Source organism: Malania oleifera, chromosome 3 (assembly GCF_029873635.1).
Source record: "Malania oleifera isolate guangnan ecotype guangnan chromosome 3, ASM2987363v1, whole genome shotgun sequence".
Classification (NCBI taxonomy): domain Eukaryota; kingdom Viridiplantae; phylum Streptophyta; class Magnoliopsida; order Santalales; family Ximeniaceae; genus Malania; species Malania oleifera.
In genome coordinates this window covers 85,041,960-85,063,798 of record NC_080419.1, presented here as the reverse complement: position 1 = coordinate 85,063,798, position 21,839 = coordinate 85,041,960, and the positions used below count along the sequence as shown (strand labels likewise).

Sequence of the window (21,839 nt, the reverse complement as noted above, 5' to 3'; positions counted from 1 at the left end):
GCATAATAACTTTAGAAATGCTCACAACACTTAAAAGATAAAAAAAAATGGAGTGTATGAGTGTTTGGGAGTAGTATAGGCTAAAAAGATATTTTTGAAATTGAGAGAATTTTGACCTTAATCAAATTGCTAATCCTTACTAATTATGACAAATGAATAGGTATTTATAGGCAAGGAGGATTTTTTGACTGTTGGGGACTCAATGGGAATAATTAAATTTGTTTTAAAAGCCACGAAGAAAATTAACCCAGTTTACCCCATTAAAAAATCGATAAAAAATATTTTATCCCGCGAGGTTCGGGTGCTCAGACTAAGGTTTGGGTGCCCAAAGAGACTTAGTCAAAAATCCAATTTTAAATGGTTCGAGTGCCCGAAGAAACAGTCAGGCGGCTGAAAAAAAGTCAGTAGCATTTTGTTCGAAAATTTGGGTGCCCGGTTCCAAGTTCGGTTAACCGAACCAAACAATTCAGTCGCCTGAGGCCATTTTGAACGTGATTGTTCAGGCGCCTGAGTAGTTGAAAAAGGAACCAGACACAGGTTCGGGTGTCCTAGGGAGATACGCTCAAAAGTGGTTCGGGTGCCCAAACACCAAGTCAACATATTGACTTGTTCAGTCGCCCGAGCTGTTTTACATGGCTTCGGTTCGGTCGCCTGAATACGCGTGCACAGTGAACTTGCATACAAGCCTTAGTATAACCATTGGAATCAAGAGTATTTGTCATGATCAAAACTGGGTGTGACCTATTAGGTCAACAACAATATTACGGCTACATTCATGCACGAGATCCTTACAAAAATATGAATTATATTATTTTCAAGAAACTAAGTTAAGGTTTCAAGTACTCTTGATTATATAACACATAGAGTCGAACCCATGTTAAAACTCCAAAATATGATGCCTTATTTTAAAATATCATACTCCTCTTAATGCAAAATTTCTCAATGCTTCTAAATATGACTTGCAACTCAACATCTCTGAAAATTGTAAATTTTTTTAACCCTGTGTTTGGAGAGGTCTTAAACTTGGACTCGTATTAAACTTAGATAAAAATTACGATATAAAATTATATTCAAATTTGTTCAAATTTACCCAAATCTAATTTTAAGGATCAAAATCCATATTCCAAAATGCAGCTTAAATATGAGCTCAAACAACAATATCCTGAATGTCTATGAACTATATATAACAGTGACTGCCAAATGCAGCCGCAATATGAAATAGGCCTTAGCAATGAAGTTCTCTCTATTGCTTAAAAATTAAAAAGAAAAGAAAAAAGAAAGAGAGCAAGAGAGCATGATGCAGGGATGGGCAATTCCTGATAAGCACGTACACTTGCTATTTTGAACCCAGCAATTATTTTTAAAAAAAGAAGAAGAAGAAGAAGAAGAAAACCGATCCCCATATTAATTTGTTCAAACGTGAAACCATGCAGCTGCATGTGTTGATGTAGAGGGATGGAGAGGCAAACACATACGTACAATATTGGAAGGGAGATGGCGATTGTGATATATAAATATATTATATATAGAGAGAGAGATGCCCTCCCCATGTTACCTCCCTCTGTTCTCAATCTTATCCCGAAAACAACAACAACATTCATTTTCGTGCATGTACGTATTTTTGAAACTTTGTTGCTCGTTCAATGGACTGGACGCTCGTGAGCGCTCCCCACGCTTTAAAAAAACCAAAACAATCAAATCATTTCCTTTACTTATCTATGAACATATCTATCAGATACTCCTATGACAGAGAGGGGGGGAGAGAGAGCGGGAGAAGCGCCGTGACAAAAGTGAGGGAGTAGGGGAAGTAAAACCGCGTGATGGCGCGAGGTGGGTGGGTAGCCACAAGCTAGTAGGAGAAGGGCGTTTGGGCGAGCTCCATTCATGGCGACTACGTATGGCCAGTCCAAATATTTACGTTAGATGTCATGGGACCCGCATCACGCGTATATCCTATTCTCTCTCCCGTTTTAATTAGTTCATTTTATTTTTTTTGGTTTTAATTTTTGACTCTTTTGTCGATGTCCACTCTGCGTGTGTGTGGGGTTGAGAGGGGGGATTGGATTTGAAGTGCGTTGTTAGTGTTAGCTGTAAGCCAAGTTCCAGACAAAAGTCTGTGAATCCCATCGCCCCATCTCCCCATACATTATTAATATTACCTACATTTATGCATGCCCTTTGCTCTTCCCTTCTCTTGTCTTCTTCTCTCTCCTCCATCCACCCACTTTCTATTCTTTTCTTCCCCTTTCTCTTTCGTCTTTATCTTTTCAATCCTACAACGGCAGAATGCCTATGCACAGAAACACGCACTCTTACTTAACTATTGTCGGGATTTTATCACAAAACTACATCCACGACAATTGAATATAAACTGAGCGAAGGTGGTAAATAATTCATGAAAACAAATTACAAGTAGGAGTAAATATTAAAACAACATAATTTATTAACAATTTCTCCATCCGTAAATAACGCATGTTTAGGGAGGAAAATAAACAAATGCTAGTGAGTTTATAAGATCGATTGTGAACACTCACCTTCTCCTAAAATGCTTTATATGTTATTTTAACTCTTTTAACTCTCACTCTTCACTAAACATAAACACACTCAAAACATAAAATCCATACTAGCTAATATTTACATGTTGACAAATCATCTATGCATATAAGGCGAGCAGTCACAAGCAAACATAATACCTTGAACAAGTTTGGCTCATGACATCTAGTCTCATATGTGTACTAAGGGAATTTGGGTGCTCACTTGTTCACAAGTCTCACATAAAAAGAGTTCATTCCTAAACAACAAATGTAGGACAATAAAAGAAAGACTTTTAAACTACTACCTCACAAGACACGAATAATATTTGCTAATTTCCCCATTAAAAAAATATTCCACTCTCAATAGTCTGTACTATGTTTGGAAAATAATGGAAAAAAAGAAAATAAAAATAAAAATATTGCAACACATGTACCTTTAATTAATTGTGCGTGTCTGTGTATGCATGACACATTTGTTAGGGTTTAAGATTTTCAATTTAAAATTTAATATATATGCACATCCTATTATTCTAAACTTATCTTTATCGGTCTCTACCATTAACAAAAAAGGAGATAGTTTTCAACTTTCAATTTTTTCATTATTCTTAAAATTTCATTCTTAAAAAAATTTATTCTAAGCAATATTTCTCGACTAAAACTTTTTAGTTACACATTAAAATTTGAACACTGAGAGTAACAACTTATCAAATAAAAAAAATTTAATATTTAAGTGGACAATCGTAGAGGGACAGACCCATTATTCTAGTAGAATATTTAAATACTCAAAAAACGTGAAATACTTTCAATAAAAAAATCCTTAAAAAGAGTTATTTACCAAGCAATAACTTTGTTATTACTTGCACAATTTTCTCATCATTTCTTTAAATTTAGGATTTTACTTGTAACATACACCTACTCCAACTAGCCCAATTAGTGTTAGTATATATAATTGCAATCATTTTCCATATGCACATATCTAATTTTTGAGTAAGATTTTTGCATGAGATAATACAATTGGAATGATCGCTTTATTGCCCAAAAGGTTAATTTCCTTTTTTACCACCAAAACTGCTGGAGAGAACTGAGAAAAGGTTTCCCTTTTTGAGAGTTTAAAAATCTCCTTTTACCGAACGATTAATTAATTAATTAAACAAATATTCGAGGTCGCGTTTGGGCCCTTCCCTCCATGGGGAAAACCGGACTCATTGAATATGGCAAAAAAATAAAAATAAAAATGGGCCAATGGTTTTGAGCTGAGGGACCCACCGGCCATCCCCCATGGAATCGTACGGTCAAAAAGAAAGAATTTTTTTTTTATTATTATTTTAGAAAAAGGAATTTAAATTTCTTCTAGTGGATTGAATAATGAATATCTACTTTTGAATGGAGATTATGGGAAAAAAAATAAAAATAAAATAAAAATAAAATAAAAATAAAAAATTAGACATGGTAGCTACTATTTCATTTATATAAATTATGAAAGAAAGAATTGTATAGTAGACTCGAGCATTGAAAAGATAAATCAACTTAAAAGTTTAAGCCGTTAATTGAGGGTACAAGATAGTTTTATTACTTAATACACTTTTTAAAGTTTGTTGAACTTAAAAATACTGATTAAGTGTAGGTCTACTATTTACCTTGTACCAAAATCTAATTATATATGAATGAAGAAACCCAAAATTCGAACTCTAGACTAGTAGGTCAATGAGGCACAGATACAATCTTGAAAAATTGAATAGCACTGGCGGTGGAAGTTAAAACTTTTTATTTTTTAAATTTTTTTACGTTTTTTTATTTGAAAAATCAGATAATTAATTCATGGACCAACATAAATAAGTCGTTTTATGTAATCAATTCCATTACGCGCAAATAAAAGTTTTAGGTTTGAAAATAAATATGGGGTGAGCTTATTTTTAAAATATTAAATTTGAATCTCTTCTAATTAAAGTCGTGAAAAGTTCAATTTATTTTGTCGAAACTCAAATAATTAAGAGCATGAAATAAACTCCAACTCGACTTTAGATTCAATAAAAAAAGCTCTAGCTATTGAACAAATTAAATTTGTAAGATTGTACATTAATAATATAATATTATATATTTTATAAATAATTTTATATTTAAATATAGATGATATAATTATGAAAAAGCAAGCTTGAATACGAAAGCTCAACTCTAAATGAGTTAATTTTGGACTGAGCTTGAGCTTCTTTAGTTCGAATAAAACCCGACAACACTAATATAAAATAAAGTTGTATTAATTTCAAACTCAAATTCTAGACTTTACATCTTTGAATCTAGTTGAGCCCAATCTTTACGACTTCATCTCTAATTTACGAAAAACGTTAATTATCCTAAATCAAATAAAGGGCAGAGACAATTTTGATTGTCAACCCCACATTATTGAAAATAAAGAATTTAAAGTAGTTCTTGTCGTGCTACAATAAATAAATAAAAATTTATAATTATTTTAATTAAATAATAAATTGGCAGAAGAAAAATGGGCACTGTGAAAAAAGAAATAAGGGCTGAGGTAACCTACGTTCAATGGTTTCAGGACCTCCTGCCCTAGAGCCATGCCATAAAAATAGACATGTAGGGCCTTAGGTCAAGGGTTTGGCTCCTCTTTATTACACCAATAAAATCTGATTGCATCTCTCTCCATATCAAAGGTCAAACACATTAATTTCGATAATTTAATTATCAATTCTGCTTTCATTTTATTTTTTAATTCCAATCTAATTCTTTCAACGTTCATAACTTTTATACTGCCACATATATATATATATATATATATATATATATATATATATAATTAAAACCCAAAAATAAAGAGTTTGCAAATTGTATAACCTTCTAGACACACTCCATGCTTACCATTTGGGTATGTTGAAATTAATTAAACCATTATTATTATTAATAAATTCTGTTTGAGCAGCTCTAGCTTCAGTCAAAGGCAAGGATCCATTCATCATAAAGGGAATGATTCAATGGGGACAACACCAGCATTGTAGATTAAACTCTACACGTGGCATGTTATGCCGCACTCGATGAGCAAGGATCATCATGATTATCATCATCATAGGAATTAACCCTAACATAATTTTGAGATTAATTGATAATTGCCATAACATGAACAATTCTATAGTCTCTCACATGTGCCACATGATTGCTCGAGTCTAGAATAAGGGGTGGAAAAACGGGTCAACGGGCTGGGTTCAGATGGATCATAAACGGGCTAGGTTTTGGATTGACTTATTTATGAAATGGTAGTTACTATGTAAACCCAAATCTACCGGTTTAATAAATGGGTCATAAATAGGTCACTTGTTTAAAATATATAATTTATATATTTTAAAAAATTTTAAACATTTCATATAAAATGTTTAAAATATATAATGGTAGTTACTCCATTTTATTTTTAAATGGGTCACCCAGCAGGTGACCCATTCTGAACTTGCCTTACCTATTTAATAAATGGGTCAGGTCCAAGTTGACCCATTTGTAAATGGGTAAGGTTCGGGTTGACCAATTTATAAACATGTCAACTTATATTAAACCCAAACCCGGTTTAAATGAGCGGGTCACGGATCACTTGTCGGGTTTCGACCCATTTTGCAACCCCTATCTAAAATACATATAATTGGGACAACATTTTATTTGCTTATGATGTGTTTAAAACATTCTAAACTTGTTTTTAATGAGTTATGACATGAGTTTCACATTTTGTTAATAACTTTTATTTTTAACCTACATTTTATTATTATTATTTTTATTTTTATTATTATTTTTATTATTTAATATTTTTTTAAGGTCAACATTTTGACAATCTCTTGTTAATTTTTATCTTTATCTTATTTTTTATTTCATATATGCAATGTCAAATATGAAGATCACAAAAACAAAAAAGAAGATTTGTCTATATTTTTTATTTGTAAAGTGAAAGCCGTTAAATAGAAAACAAGTAACATGAAAATTTACTTGAGGGATTTATAATTATTTTCAATGGTGAGAGTATCGAACCATAAACTATATAAAAATTATAAATATACGTGATTGAAATTAGTTTCACACTTTGTCCAAGTAAATTGTCAAAATATTAAACCACACAGACATAATAATTAAATCTCATAAACATTCCTTAAATTTCTCCTTTAAACAGGTTAGAAATTTTATCAACTTACTATTTTTTGGTGAAAATAGCGACAAAAACAAACGAACCTACAAAGCTTTTATTTCTAAAGTATCTAAGCCTATTGGTAAGTTAGGAGTCTATGAAAAGTCGTTATTAAGTTTATGAATTAGGGAGGAGTATTGATTCAACAGTCTACACTGACTTCTAAAACAGCGGTGATTCTAATTGCAAAACCCACAGTAAGGTCGGAGTTAGGAGCATGGCCTATTTGGGTTCCTAAATATGAACCCTAATTTTGGTCTTTTCCTGTTCCCATGAGCCAATTTGCACACAAAAAAGTACATGACAAAAATGGAAAAGGGCGAAAGGCATTTGCAAATTGCAATACCCGCTTGGTAAGCAGGCAGCTAGCTAAGTAGCTAGCCCACAATTCCTTTTCATTTTTAAAATTTGCAGAAAGGTCCATTCTCTGCATGCCCTATGCCATCATCACTTGTACCTTAATTTAATGGTTAATGATTTGGGTCGGAGGAACGATAGCCGTCGGATTAAGCCCTTAATTTGAAGCATCAAATGTTAATTGCTGCAGATTGATATGGGAAACAGTGATGTGGATTTGATTAATTAAAATTAAGAGGGTGAGGGATTTGGATTGGTAGGCAGGGGTCATGGTAATTATCATATGCAGGGGTCATGGTAATTATCATGGTCCGGGAATCTTTATTTCATGTGTCCCTGATCAGGATTGACCCAATCATATCTGTGACCCTTATATATGTTATACATTATATATGAAACTTTTTTTTTTTTTTTTCTTTCTTTCTTTTTTTGGTTGTCTCTGTGTGTGTGGAGCATCTTGCAATATATGCTCTAATCAAGAGGAGCTTTGTTCATCATTCCCAAACGCATCGAACAATCCTTATTAGCCATATGTGGAAGTATGTGATTGGGGGATCGTTGGTTCCCATGATTATGGTTTGAATTTTATTGTTTAATAAAATAAATTATTGAAAATCCTCTTTTATTTTTTCAATTACACAATATTTGTCTTAAGAATATGAAAAAGTATTTTTATTATTTTATAATTTGGATACATAAAAGTTAGGAACTTGAAAAATAATATGAGGGTCTTGTAGTTATTTGAAACTAAAAATTAAAGACTTTCTAAGTAAAAAATATTTAATAATTCACTTGATTGTTTTTTTTTTTTTTTTTTTTAAAGTATACAATTTCAAGTATGTGCTTTCTTTGTGAAAATTCAAAATTTGTAATATAATATATGGGGTTTTTATTTATTTCTATATGTAAAATAATAGAACATGAAATGAGTTTTTTTTTTTTTTTTAAATGAAGGTTTGATTGAGTCATGATCCACACAAAGACCGCGCTCACATGAAGAATCTATGAGACTACGACCCTGGATCTTCTTCAGCAAAAGTAAGGTACTAAAATAACAGTTAAAAGATGGAGGATTTTTGTGCAACAAAAGCTATGTATCATTATTATACTCCTATCAATTGAATTTGGTCAGTTTGAATTCCCATTTCACTTCTTTATTCCACAATCATCAGTTGCAGCAAAGCAACCCAACTGGTTCTAACTAATCGACAAACCCCAAACCATCTTCACCAAAATTACAAATTTTTTATAGTAATAATAATTATACTAATAAATGTTAGGAAGACCCCAAAACACCCCCCCTCATCTGTGGGTCCCAATCTTCTCTTAAATTGGATGCCAGAAAGCCATAGAAAAAGATGGCAGCATCCCCCCCTTTGTCCGTCAACAATCCCAACTACATAAACCCCTCCTTCCCCACCTCCATCGCCTGGCATCACTCCTTCCCTCCTCCCTCTTCATTTTCTCCTTCAGTCATTTTCACAAACACCTTGTTACGAAACGTTGCTCACCCTTCTCCATTTCTCGTGCTAACAATGGCCAGACCCCAGCAGCGATACCGGGGTGTCCGCCAAAGGCATTGGGGCTCCTGGGTCTCCGAAATCCGCCACCCCTTACTGTAAGTTCGCTGTCCGTGGCACCTACGTCTTTTTTTATTTTTTATTTTTCTTTCGAGTACCGTATACGTTTGTAGGGTTTGCAAGTCCTGATAGAAACGTTTCGCTCTGTTACAGCAAGACCAGAATTTGGCTGGGGACTTTCGAGACGGCGGAGGACGCAGCGCGGGCCTACGACGAGGCGGCAAGGCTGATGTGCGGTCCGAGGGCCCGTACCAACTTCCCTTACAACCCCAATGCGCCTCAGACGTCGTCCTCCAAGCTGCTCTCGGCTACGCTCACCGCCAAGCTGCACAGGTGCTATATGGCTTCCCTCCAAATGAGCAAGCCGTCGCTAGAGCAGCAGCCCCAGAAGGTTCCGCCGCCGCGGGTGGTTGCCCCCCCTGGCATTGGCGCGAGATCCGACGAAGCTTGTCCGTGGTTGCCGGAGACGAAACCGCAGGCGCCGGCGCCGGCGCAATTGCAGCCGGAGGCTAATTGGGTAGTGAAAGTGGAGAGCATGAACGCACAGCAATTCAAGCCTCTGGAGGATGATCACATTGAGCAAATGATTGAGGAGCTGCTTCATTATGGCTCCATTGAGCTCTGCTCTGTTGGACAACCGCAGTCTAATGTAATGCAGTAGTCTAAAATTCCTCTCCTCAAAACACCACTCTTCCTCTTCCTTCTTCCTCTTTTATCTTCCTCTGCCTCTCTGCCTCAGCATCTCTCTCTCTCTCTCTCTCTCTCTCTCTCTCTCTCTCTCTCTCTACTATTAATCCTCTGCTAATGCCAATCAATTTGCTAATTTAACCCATTTTTCTGAACCACTTCAGAGCCTCTTCAAGTGAATTAGTTCCCTTCCAGTCACCATATTTGTCATCTGAAAGTGACCCATTTGATGATGCTATATGTACAGTACCCTATGCTATAATATATGGTCTTATCATATTCTATATGGTCTCTGTCTTATTCTTGAATGTAATTAGAGTGGAAGGTATGGAAGAGTTTCCGACTTTCATCCTCATGATTGGGCTTGCTGCAACAGGGCCGCTTAGTCTTCCCCAAGTTAAATGCCATGGTTTACTTCAAAAAGTACAACAATGAAAACGCGAGTACTTAAGTGGCTGAGCAACAACTGCAGAAAAAATCAGTAGTCTTGAACTCTCGAGTCTCGATTTTTTTAAGGCTACGAATATGCTGTAATTTTCGGGCATACCTTCAATTGAGTACAACATCAAGAGCAATGGAACATGAGAAATCAATGAAAAATTTGCTGTGATTTTGTCATGAGAAATGGATGCAGAAGAATTATATCATTTTTTTTTTCTTGCATCAGAATCACCACAAATATTCCTGCATGTTTCCCTCTAATTGTGTAATTGAGATGAATGGTTGCTTTGTGTGGGAACAATCACAGCAAAAACTCACCACATTTGGTATGAACATTATCGAAAGAATTTTTTTTTTACAAAAGAATGATCTGATTGGGGTAAACAAGCAAAATTACTCATCTAGGAAACATTGTTAAAGGAATTGACTGACAGGACAGGCCACTTTTCCTCCTTTTTCTTTCCCTTTTGTTTCTCTTCGTTTGAGTTTGAGGGCTGTAATGGTTAGTAGTACTTGAATTCATCTTAGCCATCCCTACATTCTTTTTTTTTTTGGAATACGCACCGGGTATCCACGCGTCCGTTTTTACGGTCCATGTGACTAATCCTGCGCCCCTTGAAGTTGACCTCACAACTCCAAAGAGAGGGTACATTCAGGAGTCCAGAGGCGGAAACGAGTCCAGGATGGATTAAACACCTGACCTCGTGAAAGGCACTCCTGCAACCCGCACTACCTGCTAGGAATAAGAACAGTATGTGGAAATTGGGCATCGGTCATTGACAGTCTTGAACAGTTTCTTTTTGTTTATCTACTCCTAAGGAGAGCTTTGTGCAGCACTAGACAAGCTACCCCTCCTCTGCTCTTTGTTAGTATGTCACCCAAATTGATCGCTTCGTTTAGAAACTTCAAATTTGAATGAGTTTGTGTTTATTTGTATACAATGCAGCATAAAATTGTAATGATTTTCAAACAAATCTACATAATTTTAGATTTAATGTTCTAAATCCGTGTTTCAAATGCTGGATGGGTTAGTGTAATATTTCAAGGACTTCTTAGCCCGGGGAAGAAAGGTATTCCATTGAAAAAATACATGATTTGGAAGAATTCTTTAATTGGGCCTATTAGGAAAAAGGACGAGGGATTTTAACGTTGCATGTGATGCTGAAATAAAATCTAAGATATGTTTTGATCTTTCAGGCCAAAAAAAACAAAGATAAAAAAAAAAACAGAGAGACGAAGTATCCAATTTTCTTTGGGTTAGTTGGAGGGTTTGAAAAAAGGAGACCTTTTCGAACTGTTGGGGTTTGAAAGGTTTTGGGTTGTTTCTGCTGAGACAGGCTTTTTGGTTAGGATTACTGCTGAGAGAAAGGACCCTGTGAGTGTGATTGAATGGAGGTATTTTAATGGGTAGGCCTTCACAAAGAAGACGCACACACAGAGGAGAGGAGATGAAGGATATGCTTTATTCCTTCATTTTTCCAAGAAGTGGTTTCACAATGAGCTGCTTTTTTGAACGGATCCAATAGTTCTAACTTTCCATTGGTGCAGATGGCTCAATGACGCTGCTGTATTGTGTCGAGTAAATTACTATATATATAATTGGAAACATGATGTCCCAGATATTTTAGACACTCCACTAAATCACTAAGATAATGGATTATCTCTCTATCTTTTTCTACTTAAATATTAAGACATTATCTCAAATGAAAAGCCATATTCCCTAAGACTTAAATCTTGATAATTTAAAGTAATGTATATATACTTATGCTTAACCTGTTAATTTAATGGTAATGATATACCAACACACTAAAAACTTTCTCCATTGGGTGGCACCATGTCCCATGTGGCTAGAGGTAAGGTTTGATTCCTAAGGGAATTTGTGGGGTTTCTTTAGGAGCCGGAGAGGGAGGGGGTCATAAGTACCCAAAAAGAGCCATGAGTAATATATGGATTGGATTATAGTTTATAATCAACCGACTAGTTAGAGGCTGCGATATTGAATTCCAAAAGTGATAGCCTTGCAAGCATTTTTTATTTTTTTCTTATGTGGTTATAAGGGTGGCTAGTAGTTGCCAATCCATTGTTAATTCAAGGATGAACTCTTGCCTAGGCCAATTTTCGCTTTAGAAATTTGGCACAACCGGTGGAAATATATTAAGTGATCCACTTCCTAAAAACATAACGAGATCTACTTGCTCCAAAGTAGCTCACTTTTGAAAAAAAAAAAAAAACAAGTTTCAATTTACATGCTAACAGTTTTGTTAATTTGTATTACTATTTCTGTGTTGGGTTGCTTGCTTGAGTTTGTGGAGGGTGCTCTTGAGAAGGGATGTGAGTTTTGTTATACACATGTAATGAATATTTGGAGAGAGCCTAGAGAGTAGAGCCAGACAATTATTAAGAAGTTCAAGCATGGATTATGACACGTGAAGGTATTTTGATGGTCGAAAGGATTCCCTTAACTAGCGTTTATCCAAAGAGAGAGAGAGAGAGAGTCAAAAAGATCCCCTTGAAGAATTATTAGGGGGTATTATAAAGGAAAGGCAAAATGTTACAAGGTTTCATCTTTTGGTAGATTGACATGTCATGTCTCAATTAATGAAGAATGTGAATTTTTTGAACAAATCGAAAAATGACACATGATTAAGATGTGAGAGTATAAAATGGAACATGTATCCCAATGCATGAGATGCTTAAGCAATTTAAGAAAAGACTTAGGGGTTGAAACTCCCTTGGTAAATCTTGACTCAAGCCAATAAAACAAAAAATCTTTACAGTATCTCAAACTCAAGATTGGTAGATACCATGGCCATGTGCCTCTATGGCCAATCCCTACACACACTACTAATATGGACATCCCACAAGAATGCAAACATAATCTAATTAATACTTAATTTAATTAATATTGTGATTTTAGGTATAATCCCAAGAGGGGGTGAATTTGGTATTTTAAAAATATTTAGGTCTCTTAATCCCTAATTTTGAAAACCACAACCACACAAACACAAGCTAAGAGTTATATAGATTTCAGTATTACACAACCTAAAAAATTCAAGCTATAGATATCCGAAACAATCAGTATTACCCAATCAATCTCAAGTTCAAGAAATTTTTAAGGCATTCACAATAAGCAAGAATGAAATAAATATAATCAAGCACTAGCGAAAATAAAAGATGTTGATTTAGGTGTAATCTCAAGAGGGGGGTGAATTGGGTATTTTAAAAATTCTTTGAAACTTATTCACAATTCAGTCTCTATGTCTAAATTTAACCAATTACTTATTATTGACCTTATAGGTCGCACCTGGTTTTGATAATGACAAATATTAATATTTGATGTTTGTCAAGTATTTGGTTAGGTTCAAATCAAACTTTCTTGATGGCACTTGAAGAAACAAGAAGACCATGAAGCTTTATAATTTACATTGTAATATATTAGTCATATATGTAATAAGGTCTGTAATAGTAATCTAGGATATGGTTTGTATGCTTATCACCTGCACATCATGCACAAAAGATATAGTGTGAGCTCAACTTGACCATAGTAAGACCCTAAGCTCACACACACACACACACACACATTGCATAAAATATGAGTGTGAAATAATTGTGCTTGAATTGAATATATCTAAGCAAACTAAGAAGGGGTCGGGCGACCAAATCCTGGCAGTTCAAACTGCCTCGGGCGACCGAACCTTGGAGGTCAACACATTGACCTATATTCGGGTGACCGAACTAAAAGTGTGCATGTATTCTTCAGCCCCCAAACGCCTCGAAAGGGACAACTTACCAACTCGGGTGACCGAGCATTTCAGTTCAAAAACAGACCCGAGCGACCGAACACAAGAGTTCGGGCACCCAAACCATGTACCGGGCACCCGAAGTCACGTAGCTCTACTACAGACTTTGATTCGGGCTACCGAACTAAGACACGAGCTATCGAATCATGTAGAAGACCTTTTATTGTTGTGTCTTCTAGGGTGACCGAACCTCGGTTCAGCTACCCGAACTCCAGCCGGTTAAAATTAAATTAACCGCGGTAAAACAGGGTTAAGACGGGCTATATGGGTTTTAATTGTTTGGGACTTTCTTAATAATACCCATCATATCCCGAACGGTTATAATTTTTCACCTGGATATACATATACATTCATTTGTAAAATTAGCCAACGATTAGAAAAGTGATTAGCAAAGAAATTCTCTTTATCTTGAAAATCCTCTTTTTTCCCAAATACTCTCAAACTTGCCTCCTTTGATAAGATCTGAGATTATGAGAGTCCTTCGTGTGTTATTATGATTACTATACTGTGCTAAAATCTCCCATGTGTATGGTTGTTTTATATATTTCTCTCGGGGAATTTTAGCTTTGGTTTAACCCACAGATTTCTTCATTATAAACCTAGCGTGGGATTAAACCAAGGAAGGATATTTGCATTTCATTGCAAGTGTCTGATAGCTTGGTTTTCGGTGTGCAAAGATTTTTTAAACTAACAAGTATTTCTTCAAACTAGTATTGTGCATCTTTCATTTAGGAAAATCTATTTGAAGCTAGTTTGATTATCTGCTTAGTTTACTTGGAATATTGATGTGCTATTGAGATATTCTATTTAGAATTCCAAGTTGTTGCTTGTGTTGAAATACTCTTGAGTATCATACTGATTATTTTGTGTTGAGCATTGATTGAGCAAAACATACATCACTGAGCTTACACTATATTCACACCATTGATGTGTTTGTGATTGAGTGCACTACTTGGGTACAAATTTGCTTTACGTGAAAGTAATATTTCATTGTACCATTTGCTTGTAATATCTGAGTGTTTCCAGGCATGACATGAGGGGGTGGAAATCTAGCCTGGTAAGAATTGTTGTAAAGGTTGAGGTCAGTCCTATGCTAATTGGCCTGGTTTGTATAGGTGTCGCTCCACCCGGTTAAGTGAGCAAGTGATAGTGGTAATCCTTGTGCTTGTTAGCCAAGGCGGGGACGTAGGCAATTGGCTGAACCTTGATAACATTTCTATGTGTCACTCTTACTTTATTGTTCTCTGGTGCATGTGCTGTTAATTTAATTGCTTCATTTAATTTTTGATATATATATATATATATATATATATATATATTACTCGCACTAGATTGACCATAAGGTTGTGAACATACTGCTATTAGGAGGAATACCTAGGGGTTAAATTTTAAAAATATGAATTCACCCCCTATCTTAGGATCATTGTAAAGCTAACAATTGATATCAGAGTCACGTAGCATAGACTAGTTGTTATTTTGCAAAAAGATCACATATGGCTCACAGCTCCGCGACCCTTTTCCCTGAGGGACCATCTTTCACACGACCTCCTATTTTCGGTGGTGTTAATTACACCTTTTGGAAACAGAGGATGCGCATCCACCTTTAGAATACTGATTGGAAGGTGTGGAGGATTGTCTCTAAGGGAAACTATGTCCCTATGAAAACTGAGGGTGCAACTAGGGTTCCTAAGACTGAGGATGAATATGATGATGATGATATGAAAGCTGTTAGTCTTAATGTCACAGTCATGAATATTTTATATTGCAGTCTTGATGTAAATTAATTTAATAGGATTGTGGCATGTTCTACTGCAAAAGAAATATGGGATAAGTTAGAGGTCACATATGAAGGTACTAGAGATGTGATAGATAGTAAGATAGATATGTTGACCAGTGAGTATGAGGCCTTTAGAATGAATGTAGGTGAGTCCATTTAGAGCATGTACACTATATTCACCCACATCATAAACTCACTGCATGCATTAGGAAAGGCCTATCCCACATATGAGATGATCAGGAAAATCCTTAGAGGTTTATCTCCTGTTTGGGGCCTAGGCTATGGCCATTGCTGAGGGTAGAGACCTTAAGCCCATGACCTTAGATGAATTGATAGGTTCCTTGATTACTTATGAATTATCCATAAATGAAAGACTTAATGAGTATAATTGGGCTAAGAAAGTGACTGCACTAAAAGCATCTAATAACACATGTAATGAGTGCAGTGAGTTTGACACTAATGATGAAATGGCCATGCTAACTAGAAAGTTTAGCAGATTTTTTAGGAAGAATAAGAAGCCATTTAAAAAATATAGAGACTCTACTAATGAGAAGGCAGAGTCCAGTAAAAGAAAAGAAAAATAAAATGCCCCTACGTGCTATAATTGCAACAAGGTAGGGCACATCAAACCCGAATGCCCACTACTAAAAAAGGAGGCTAAGAAAAAGAAGAATGCCATGAAGGCTGGGACTTCATGGGACCAATACAGTAGCAGTGACTTGGATTCAGATCATAATGACACGGAGGTCGCTAATCTGTGCTTGATGACACACGAGGATGAGGTATTGTTTTCTAGTTCATCATCTTCTTATTATTCATCTTATGATTGTGATTCTGATAGCATGCATACATTTAGAGAACTCCAATTTATATATATTCATGTTTCAAAATTGTTAGGCAAAATGACCAAAGAGAATAATAATTTGAAAAAGAAGTGTGAAAATTGGTCAAAACTATTTAATATGGTAAAAACCTCTCATGCCTCTATTTTAAAAGAAAAAAGATGCTATTATTGTTGAACTTGAGAGGAAATTGGAGGATAGCTCCAAAATCATTTTTAAATTCACTAAGGGCAAAGAAAATTTTGAAAAATTACTTGGTGCCCAAAGAAACTCCTTAAGTAAAGAGGGTCTTGGTTTTAATGATATTAAAAATGTTAGACGACCTAATATTTACTTAGGACACTTTACACGTGAGTCAAAATCTCATATTCCTACTAAAGAACCTGAAATTAGGAATAACTTCCCAAGAGAGGTGGGGGGTGAATTGGACTTTTTAAAAAAATTTCTTTTAATTCCTTTTTAGAGATCTTAAACTTATTTTATTTCTTTTAACCAAATTGTGACTTGTTTGTTTAATTTGTTAAGCACTCAAGAACTTAGTTTCTTTATTTAATCCTTAACCATACAAACATCCAATCATTCAACAAAACCAATCAACTATAATTAGAAAGCAAACAATCAAGCCAATACACAACACTTATGTAATATAAAAACTCAAGATGGTTGTTTGTTTATATTAGCCAAATTTGAACCAAGCCTTGTATAAATAAATTTGCTTCTTCAATATGATGCGCAATATAAAATCCAATCACGCTTTTTAAATATTTAGAATTCAGATAAACTCTTAGTTTATTTCTATTTGGGATGTTTAACCAAGTAACGTACTCTCGTATGGTTTCCGCAAGATATGGTTTAACCAACGTACTCCCTTTCAGTTTCCACAACCCAAATCAAAATAAAACTTTAAGTTTACTTAATTCCCAAATATATGTAGTATATATGATTTCCAATTTAAACCATCCACGCAATTTAAATATGTACTGAAAATAAAAAGTAGAAAAAGAAAGAGTGAGACAGAGATTTTTACGAGGTTCGGCTTATACCTAGCCTACATCCTCGCCTTTGGCACCACCAAAGGATTACTACACTTGTTCCTTTAATAGGCGGAACAAACCTTTACAACACTCCTTGGGTAAGGCTAGAGCCCGCCTTCTCTAAACGATATCCCCTCGTCCGGTCACTCCTTAAGTAGGCTAGAGCCCGACTCTCTAAGCAATATCCCCTTGCTTAGCCAACGATCCAAACAACCCTTAGAATCATCAATCTACAAGATGCAAATCAAATAAATGTGTACAAAGAACTTGCTCCTCAAAGAATTAATTAGTACAGCAATTACAGCACAACTAATATACTTTAAAGTAAATCTCAATATGGAAATTAACCTAAAGCTCAATGAAGTATATCACCGATTAATTCTTTCAATGATTGAAAGATTTAGAATTTGTAACACAATTCCGGTGGAAGAAGATCAACAAAATCTCAGTTGAATTCGTGCACAATATGTGAGTTTGAGAGCAAGAGAGAGCCTTGAAAAATTGAGAGTAATTTGAGAGACTTTGAATTTTTTCAAAATTTGAATTCTTTGTTTTGATGATTCAATGATCTTTGAGGCTTATTTATAGACTTTAAAAGGTATGTAACTTGGTCCCCAAGTGGCTTGAAATATTCCCCAAGTTTCCATAATTTTTGAGCCACAAACAACCCCATTTAAAAATTTGACCGTTATGAGAAAATTCATAATAGCTGCGTGGCAAATGACTGTCCATTTTGGGCAGTCGTCTGTCCAGTTAAAACAAAGGAGCAGTAGGGTGTCAATCGTCTGTTCAAACACGCACAGACATCTCATTTTGCTCTGACAGTCGTCTGTCATGCTATCAGCTTCGAGCACTCTTCAGTATTTTGGTTATAACTTTTGGTGTATAACTCCAAATTTGATGATATTGGTATCAAATGAAAACTAAGAGAAAATCCTAAAACTTTCATTTTGAACACATTTTAAAATAAAGATATTTTGATGGAGAAAAATGTGCATCAATGAAGCTGTAGAAAAATTGACAAAATTTGAGAAATCCTCTTTTTGGTGCTTTTCATTCCAAAACTGATTCTATCCTTTTTGAAACAATTTTTGACCTTATAAAAATATTTTTCAAGTGTGTTCAAAGGTATCTAGGTCCAATAAATTTACCTAAGAGTTTCATGCATCCATATTGAAATTCTTTGAAGTACTTACATGAAATTTCCTAGACTCTTTCAATTCTTGAATTCCTTGTGGCCTTTATACTTGTTTCATCTTTATTTGAGCTTTCCATGTTGATCACTTTGGCTTTCATTATTGAAACTTTTTATTTAATATCAATGCTCTCATGATCTTCAATTTTTAATCTTTAAATCCATGCTTCAAGCTTGATATAATCATCCTTATCTGAGGTACAAGCTCTCATGAACTCTTTAACCTTGCATTCTTCATTTAGTCCTGAAAATACATCACTTAACATAGTATGTTAAGATCCACTTATTTTTTAGCATCAAAATAGGATATTAATCCTTGTAAGGCCAACATAATCTAAGTGTAGATTAAGATAACAGATTGGTCACATTCAATTTGATTGTCCACTTAGGAATAAGCATGCTAAAATTAGGAAGGTATGGGTAGTCAAGGGAGATCCTGCTACTAACCCCCATGGACCCAACAAAATTTGGGGACCAACATCAATCACTTAGCTTATTTTTCAAGTATGCCTAAGATCGTCATGCTCCAAGGATAGATGGTATTTGGATAGTGGGTGCTCATGGCACATGACTGGCGACAAGAGAAAATTCACATCAATTGCTCCCAAGGATGGAGGCTATGTAACATTTGGGGACAATGCCAAAGGACGTATCACCGGGGTAGGTAACATTTGTAAGAATTCATCTCTTTACTATTGATAATGTTTTGTTGGTTGATGGACTAAAACATAATCTACTTAGCATAAGTCAGTTGTGTGACATAGGATATAAATTATCTTTTTAAAATAACAAATGCATAGTAGAAAATAAAACAGATCACAAAGTGTTTTTTAGTGCTGATAGACATGAAAATGTTTATACTACCTCTCTTGATAATCTAACTTCAAAACAAGTAACATGTTTTTCTGCTATAAATGAAGCTAGTTGGTTATGGCATAGGCTTTTAGGACATGCGAGCATGGATTTACTGTCTAAACTTGTTAGAAAAGAATTAGTTAAAGGATTGGCTAAGATGTCTTTTGTAAAGGATAAAATATGTGATGCATGTCAAATGGGTACACAAACAAAATCTAGTTTTAAGAAAAAAAAATTCGTATCTACTCCTAGACCTTTGGAGATGCTTCACCTAGATCTATTTGGACCTAATTCTGTGCAAAATCTTGGTGGTAAATCTTATGCTTTTGTAATTATGGATGACTTTTCTAGATTCACATAGGTGTTGTTTCTTGCATATAAAAATGAATCATGTGAACAATTCACCAAACTTTGTAGGAGAATTCAAAATGAAAAAGGATATAAAATCACTCACAGAAGAAGTGATAAAGGCATGAAATTCAAAAATGAAAGCATAGAAAAATATTGTGACTTAGAGGGCATATCACATAACTTCTCTACACCTAGGACACCTCAACAAAATGGTGTAGTAGAAAGAAAGAATAGGTCACTACAAGAAATGGGTAGAACCATGTTGAATGAGCATAACTTACCTAAATACTTTTGGGCCGAAGCCATTAATACTGCATGCTATGTTATGAATAGAGTATTAATTAGACCATCAATTAATAAAACCCCTTATGAATTGTGGAACAACCATAAGCCTAATATTTCCTATTTTCATGTGTTTGGTTGTAAATGCTTTATGCTTAAAGATAATGAACATCTAGGAAAGTTTGACTCAAAATCCGATGAAGGTATTTTCCTAGGATATGCATTAAATAGCAAAGCATATAGGGTTTTCAATAAAAGAACTTTAACTGTCATTGAATCTATTCATGTTGTGTTTGATGAGTCTAATCCATTTTCTAATAAAGATGATGAAAATGATATTGATATTAGAAAATGCTTAAAGATAATGTCTATTGAAAACAATGCAAGTGAGAATCAAGAAGAAAATGAAAAATCACCTGAAGATAATAAAAATGGAAATCAAAAGGTGCCTGGAGATTAGAAATTCATTAGAAGTCATCCTATAGATCAAATCATAGGCGAACCATCCCTTGGAGTAGCCACAAGATCCTCCTTGAGAAATATAGTGAATCATTCCACCTTCTTATCCCAAGAAGAACCTAAAAATATTAAAGAAGTAATAGAAGATGAGTCTTGGGTAATGTCCATGCAAGAATAACTTAACCAATTTGAAAGAAGTAAAGTGTGGAATTTAGTTCCTAGGCCTAATGAGTACACCATCATTGGAACTAAATGGGTATACAGAAATAAGAAAGATGAGAATGGGGTAGTAACTAGGAATAAAACTAGACTAGTTTCCCAAGGGTATAACCGACAGGAATGGATTGACTTTGATGAAACATATGCTCTTGTTGCTAGGTTAGAAGTCATTCGTATGCTACTTGCCTTTGCTGCTTTTAAAAATTTTAAATTGTTTCAAATGGATGTTAAAAACACTTTTCTAAATGGCTACATTAATGAAGAGGTATACATAGAACAACCACCCGATTTTGAAAATCATAAATATCTTGATCATGTTTACCGGTTATCTAAAGCCTTGTATGGATTGAATCAAGCTCCTAGAGCTTGGTATGAAAGGATTAGTGGTTTTCTACTAGAAAATGGGTTTACCCGTGGCAAGATTGACACTACACTCTTTATCAAATCCAAGAATGATGATATGCTCATTGTTCAAATTTATGTGGACGATATCATTTTTGGAGCAACTAATGATGAGTTGTGTAATGAGTTTGCCAAATGCATGCAAAGTGAATTTGAAATAAGCATGATGGGTGAACTTAGTTTCTTCTTAGGGCTACAAATTAAGCAAGCCAATTATGGAACTTTCATATGCCAATCTAAATATATCAGGGATTTGCTAAAGAAATTTAATATGAAAGATTGCAAAATTCTTCGTACACCTATGAACCCTTCCATTAAGCTTGATAAAGATGAGCAAGGAATCCCAGTTGACATAAAATTGTATCATGGCATGATTGGTAGTCTCCTATATCTCACTGCTAATAGGCCCGATATTATGTTTAGTGTATGTATGTGTGCTAGGTTTCAGGCTGCTCCTAAGGAATGTCACTTAAAAGCTGTCAAACGAATCATTAGGTATCTAGTTGGGACTATAGAATTAGGCTTGTGGTACCCTAAGCATACTACCTTTGAGATTGTTAGTTATACTGATGCTGACTTTGCCGGTAGTAAGGTTGATAGAAAAAGCACTAGCAGCAATTGTCATTACTTTAGACAATCTCTTGTTTCTTATCCAAGAAACAAAACTCAGTTGCCTTATCCACAGCCGAAGCTGAATATATTGCGGCTGGAAGTTGTTGTGCCCAAACTCTTTATATGAAACAACAACTTGTGGACTTTGGATTGCACTATGAAACCATACCGATTAAATGTGATAATACTAGTGCAATTAACATCTCTAAAAATCCTATCTCACATTCACGAACTAAGC

At 34.9% G+C, this 21,839-nt stretch overlaps 1 protein-coding gene across 1 annotated transcript; it reads left to right on the top strand.

Annotated features, from left to right (window-relative positions):
- The first annotated feature begins 8,428 nt into the window (after positions 1-8,428).
- Positions 8,429-9,618, top strand: LOC131151078 (ethylene-responsive transcription factor ERF003-like). Its single transcript, XM_058102260.1, has 2 exons — positions 8,429-8,683; positions 8,799-9,618. The coding sequence occupies exons 1-2, from the start codon at positions 8,601-8,603 to the stop codon at positions 9,304-9,306; spliced, it is 591 nt and encodes a 196-aa protein (XP_057958243.1). The 5' UTR covers positions 8,429-8,600; the 3' UTR covers positions 9,307-9,618.
- Positions 9,619-21,839: the final 12,221 nt, after the last annotated feature.

Bases quoted from the DNA above. Each gene is read 5' to 3' on its own strand.
- LOC131151078 (XM_058102260.1), top strand. From the start codon at position 8,601: ATGGCCAGACCCCAGCAGCGATACCGGGGTGTCCGCCAAAGGCATTGG. The intron at 8,684-8,798 runs GTAAGTTCGCTG...GCTCTGTTACAG, and splicing joins GAAATCCGCCACCCCTTACT to CAAGACCAGAATTTGGCTGG.